Raw genomic sequence first — 6,474 nt, forward strand, 5'->3', positions numbered from 1 at the left:
AGCTTTGACGGAATAGTTTTACTTTTACACTCTTTTTTTTCTATGTTGTTGTTATTGTTGTCTTGTTTTTTTTCTTTCTTTTGTTAGCATGTCCCTGTGTAAAATGGCAAAGTTATGCTGTATCTGGGAAATTGTTCAATAAATAAAAAATAATCAATGTTCTGTGATATATATATATATATATATATATATATATATATATATCTTTGTTTAGTAATTGTTCTTGTTTTGTAATAATATGCCTGTTGTTAATAGATATTTATGTGTTTAGTTTGTTTCGATGGCATTATTGTATATGTGTGTTTAATATGATCAAATAAAGAATGAATTAAAAGAAATTAATCCTCATTACTGTTTTCGTCCACTACTGAAACAATTTCGGTTTTCGTGAACATTTTACTGAGTATTTCAGCAGGTCGAATGATTTTCGATAAGTATCTCGCATATGATAAATAATACACAATAGCAGCAACGTGAGAACAACAGCCAACAGTTCTGTTCACGAAAACCGAAATTGTTCCAGTAGTGGACGAAAACAATGATGAGGATTAATTTCTTTTAATTCATTCTTTATTTGATCATATTAAACACACATATACAGTAATACCATCGAAACAAACTAAACACATAAATACCTATTAACAGGCATATTATTAACCAACTGTTACAAAACAAGAACAATTACTAAACAAAGATATATATATATATATCACAGAACATTGATTATGTGCAAAATTAACACAAAAATGCGGGTATGTATAATTTCAGTTGATGTACAGCAGTGGAGTAGCCAAGGGAGGTGCGAACAGGGTCGAGAACCCCCTTCATCCTCAGAGACCAATTACCATTAAGACAAAAAATACTTGTTATCATAAGTTATAACAACTTCAACCCCCCCATTCAAAGGTATTGGTTATCCTAGTGGTGTACACCGTGTATTATACGTATACCACATAGATGCTGACCTATGTACAATTGCCTTTTTTTTTTTTTTTCACTAAGAGGTACACTTGCAAACAAAATTTTTAAAAAATATATGTTGTTAGGGACCCTCTAAAGACAAAACTGGCAAAAAATTGTGGGTGTCTTCTACTAATTTTTTTTTTTTTAATTTCAAAAAAAAAAAAAAAAAATTGACCAATTTTCAACCCCAAAAAATATTTTCCGGCTTTTCTCTTGTTGAGAACACCTAACATTTTTTTTTCTCATGCAAATCGGTTCAGCCGTTCAGGAGAAAAAAAGTAATTTCAATTTTCCTTCCCCCCTCCTAGCACCCCTCCAAAAGCGCTTGGGGGGCTGAAACTTTTGGAAACTGAGTTTCTCATAAATGTTAATCACTACTGTAAATTTGATGCAGATATGCTTGGGGGCAGACATGCTGATTCCGCTAGGCCCTTTTTGTAGCTTGTGGATCTTCACACATCAGCATTTATGGATATCTATTCGTTCAAGATCATTATCTGTTTTATGCGGATTTTCATTAGTCGCATTTTTGAAATTTGATTCCATTATTTCTTATTGTGCTATAAATATTAAATTTTGTCACATATACATGAGATTTTTAGAGCCTCCTTCTGTGTGTGCCTAATTGGTCTCACTGAATTTTTTTTATAAAACTCTAGACATTTCTCAATGTTCTGACATTTTTATTATGCATGATAAAAGATTTTGTGGATGAATAGAAGTGAAATTATGATTATTACCATAGTTATAGTAATAAGAGTATACGTTGCAACTTTATATTTTCCATTTTCTTTTTACAGTTAAAGATGCTGTTGACTACCAAGGACGCTCTTTCCTCCATGCGCCACAGGATGTTGGTGTGAATTTGAAGTCCGATTCACCGCCAGATCGCTGCTTCCTCCCCAAGACGTTGATTCATACGTGGCAAGGTCACACGAAAGGAATTTCAGCCATCAGATGGTTCCCGAAAACAGCACATTTACTTCTATCATGTAGCATGGATTGCAGGGTAAAGGTACGTTATCTTCCACTGATTTGTGGCACTACACATCGATTAAAGATATATAAAATAGTTCTGTTCAAATTTTAAAACTGGTTGCTAACATATGAAATAGCATGAGGTGAGCACATAATCGTAAATAAAACTTACGTGATCCATTGAAGTACTCCTAATCTGGCACAAATGAAAATTGGAGTGTGCGGTAGCTTTTTCTGTCACTTACCTATATTCTGGCTTTCGTAAATATGATAGACTGAAGAAATTACTGCTCATCCTAATTTTTATATGTCAGAAGAAAGCAGTTGCTTTTGGAATATTGCATTATGCGAGCAGATTAGAAAATTTCAGTACGTGATTGTTGCTAATAGTTAGAGCAGCTAGCGTTCTAGTGTTATCATTGGAGCTTGTGGAAGCATAAGTAGTGCATTTTGGTTAAATATAGGTTAAAATAAATTGAAAAATTACTCATATCATAATATTGCGAGCGGTGATGATATTTAGTAAGAAACAAGCAAAAAGACTAATAATCACCGCATAAAATAACAGTTTTCTTTTACATGTAAGAACAGCTTACAATGAGTGCCTATTTGCATGTGTTTAATTTATGACAGAACATTTGTTTTACATTTGTTAATCCTTTTAACCATTTTATGCTTTCTACATTCTCCTTCATGTTTTTAAATCCTCTTCGAATTTTAAGTAAGCTGAAGATGGAAGAAGGTTCTTCCGAAAGCGCCTCTTACGTGTAGAAAAAAACTCTTGTTATTTTTTGCGGTGAGTATTAGCCCTTTTGCATGTTTCTTTAAAAAAATTACTCACTTTACCATGTGTCAAAAATGATTCATTAAATCTGTTCTGTTCCTTCGCTTTGTAGTTTGTTAGACAACTAGCAACAACGGAAAGATGTCATATTTGAATAACTCACTACATTCATAATTTGCCCCATTTTTCCTTTTTCTATGAGATGGTATTAGAGGTTTCGTCTTACATGGGAATGAAGCAGCTGGGAGGTGGAAATCTAGAACACAATGTATTGGGGAGGGTTCAGGAAGCTATATACGGAATGGAAAGTAATTTGTGCAGAATGAACGCGGATTGGGGAAAAAAGGCAAGATGTCTGCGCATAAAAAAGCAGACTAAGAGAAGAGTAATGGTTGGTGTATTAGCCGTGTGATTAAGTCGGTCAACTCCGGAGCGTGAAGGATCCTTGGTTCAAATCTCATCATCGATTATCATTTATTTTTTATTTATTTACTTTTTTTTTCCTGTGGAAAAATCAGTGATGAAATGACATTGCGTGTTCATTGTGTGACAACAGAGAAAAATATGTTTAATCATAGACATGCCAAAGGGCAACAAAATGATGGAATCAAAAGCATGCATTACGCACAACACTAGCAACGGTCAATCAAACTCCCTTGCACCGATCAGTTAGCTGTTTGATCACAGTACCAAATTTGTTTCCCAAACATTCCATTCGCTTTGTTAGTTAACGACTATCAGCTCGTATACAAAACTGTTTCAAAATAAAAATAAATAAAATTAAAAAATAAAAATAAATTAATAAAAAAAATTAAAAAAAATTGAAACCGACGATGTAATTTGAACCGGCGACCCCACGCACCGGAGTCAACTGTCTTTACCACTCGGCTACACAGCCAGCACAGCAACTATTACTCTCGCTTTCGTTTTTATTTATTTATTTATTTATTTATTATTAGCGTAAACATTTTATCTTTTTCCTCGCAATCCGTATTTGTTCTGTACAAATTACCTTCCATTTCTTGTACAACTCGCTGAACCCTCCCGCGCTCGTGGGTTTTCTCGGGGTTCTCCCGTTTCCTCCCACTTTCTTCATTCTACCATTTCACTCATCTCTCATCATCACCGTCTCCTTTAGCCTAACCGGCATAACCGTGGGACGTAAACTTAAAGATTTCATTTCATTTTCATTTTCGCTGAACCCTCCCTAACGTGAGTTTTAGATTTCCACCATCTCCCAGTTGTTTCATTCCCGTGTTAGTGCAGCTCTAGGTTTGATTCCTTTTTTTAACATTTGTGAAATATTTTGATTTCTTCCTACCCAGATTATATTATTATTATTATTATTATTATTATTATTATTATTATTATTATTATTATTATTATTATTAGTGGTAAAAGAGAAATAGATCAAATTATCTTTTGTCTATGTAAAGTGAATTAGAAAAATGAGTCCACAGAGAGAACAAACATTCGATCTCTTACATCTCTACGATACCTGAATTTGTTATTGTGCAGTAAGAGGTAAATATTTTCCATTTTATTTTTAAATGGTGAAATTTAAATATTATACTTCTGTCTCCTTCCCCGTTGAGTTTGTCAGTTACGTTTTGAGTGCACATAATAATAATAATTTATGAATAGAATGAAACCTCATTGCTAATCAATGATCCTGTAACTACATTGAAAGGGATGTTTACTTTTCAAACTTATAAATGGCAGATATTTACAAATCTTGTACTTTTCCTTCACTACTTCCATCCATGAATATTAGAAGTATTTACCATACTTAACGTTCCTCATCTTTAAAAAATTTCGAGTTGCTGTTTCAATATGCCGAGCTCAGCTGTCAGCATTTCATCACTTCAGTCAGGCCGTGCCACAGGAATTCGGTATACTTCAGGAATCGCTATTGTATGATCTAGATTACATATGGTCCCTATGTTTTTGCATAGTGAATGTAGTTTGTTGCAACTTTATAGTCTATTCAAGATCTCCCAGATCTAACATTCTGTTAGTGTAGACTTACTGTGCATGTTTTCTGTTACATCTTGTTAATAAATCACTGAGAGAAAAATAGAAGATGCCAAAAAGTGATAATGCAGTAAGTGGGGGGTTCGAAAAAGAAGTTTGTCTTGAAACGCTGCACATTTGTAGAGTTCGTCCACTACCTTATCTTCTTTCACAATGTGGAAGAGGGAAGAAAGGAAAGCGAATTATTAAATTATTAGTTTAAAATAATAATACTGTTTTGCTTACTTTTGTCGCAAATTTGTGATTCTTTTAATTGTAATTTTTCAGTTGTGGGAGGTATACAATGAGCGACGATGCATTCGCACTTACTACGGTCATCGTCAGGCAGTAAGAGATATTTGTTTCAACAATACGGGTACTCAGTTTCTGTCTGCAGGTAAGTTGAAAACCATATCTGTGTATAATTTCTCGAGATATATTTATTTATTTATTTAACAGATTTTCAGATACAACTTGCGAGACCAGTTTACACAGGAATCTTAAATAATCAACAGTAAAAGCAATACGAAAAGAACACCCTTGTGACTGTATGATCAGCGTACTCGCCGTCGAAACGGGAGACCGGGGTTCGATTGCCGGTGGGAGCTCATGTGGTTCGGATCCACATTAAGCTGGTTGTCAGTGCCTCGTATAAACTCGTTGCTGAAAGGGACGCTAAAATCTAATCTAACCACCAATAGGAAAGGAAGTTGGACAGGATCCGTGTTTATAGGTTAGTATCCTGGGATTCGCTTGATAAAACAGGAAAAACAACCCTGGAAACAACTCAGTCAGGATAACCTGCAATCGGATTCAACCCTACCTCCTGATTTTGAAGCAAGAACTTGACCGACTCATACCGACTTGATATTTTGATACGTCACATTTTTTACCAATGTTTGGAGTTTTTCAGTGCTGGCATGGACAGCAAAAACGAGACATTCTGCCACATCCTTTTTAACAATGAACCAAGATTCCAATATCTTGGACTCTTTGTTGCAGTTAAAACTGATACTATAATGTTCTCATCAATTGTTAAGCATGGACTTCTGTTTTGGAATGATTGGCGCTTCAGACTCCATACAAAACCTTTTAACGCGACTAATTTGGAAGAAACTAAAAGTAAACGTTTCTAAAAGAAATGGTTTTGTCGTATGGATGTGTAAGCTAGTCGTATTGTATGCAAGAATCTATAAGTAAACTTTTCTAAAACGAATAATTCCGCCCATGATAATGTCTGAATGGGAAGCTCATTTCTGATGCAAAATAAACAAGAAAGATTGATGGTTTTTCGGAAACAAAGTTCTTAAAGAAAAATATTTGGCACAAAAAGAGATGAACAAGCGAATGGATTTAGAAAGTTGCTCTGAACATCACAATAGCTGCTGATTACCATATTTTGTACAGACAATATTGTAATGTTTTTGGTAGAGTCAATAATGGTCCGAGATTTATCCCTTCACCAATTTTATTATAAAATTTGATAAATACAAAACGTCTTTGATTACAAAGAGAATAATGCTGTTTCCTCGTTAATGTCCAAGTAGAGGAGTATAGGTGTTTTGCACGGTGCCCCTTCTCTCAAAGCAGTCTCCAAGGCACCTGCCGGTTCGGTGAGTTTGGAAGGATAGCCCCCTCAGCTCAAAGCAGCTTCGCAAGGCTTTGTTGTTGAAAGGATCCCTAGTCCAGTGCGACCTCGGGAAGGATTGGTGTCCCCTAGTCCAGTGCGACCTCAG

At 34.8% G+C, this 6,474-nt stretch overlaps 1 protein-coding gene across 1 annotated transcript in view; it reads left to right on the forward strand.

Moving 5' to 3' along the window:
• LOC145662981 (pre-mRNA-processing factor 17) overlaps nucleotides 1–6,474 on the forward strand; it is a 58,492-nt gene that overhangs the window by 22,280 nt on the left and 29,738 nt on the right. Inside the window, exons 5-6 of the mRNA XM_081729076.1 lie at nucleotides 1,764–1,978; nucleotides 5,027–5,135. Of these exons, the coding sequence (XP_081585202.1) occupies nucleotides 1,764–1,978; nucleotides 5,027–5,135 (324 nt within the window). The remainder of the gene's footprint in view (nucleotides 1–1,763; nucleotides 1,979–5,026; nucleotides 5,136–6,474) is intronic.

This window comes from Thermobia domestica, chromosome 10, assembly GCF_964235325.1.
Source record: "Thermobia domestica chromosome 10, izTheDome1.hap1.1, whole genome shotgun sequence".
Lineage (NCBI taxonomy): Eukaryota > Metazoa > Arthropoda > Insecta > Zygentoma > Lepismatidae > Thermobia > Thermobia domestica.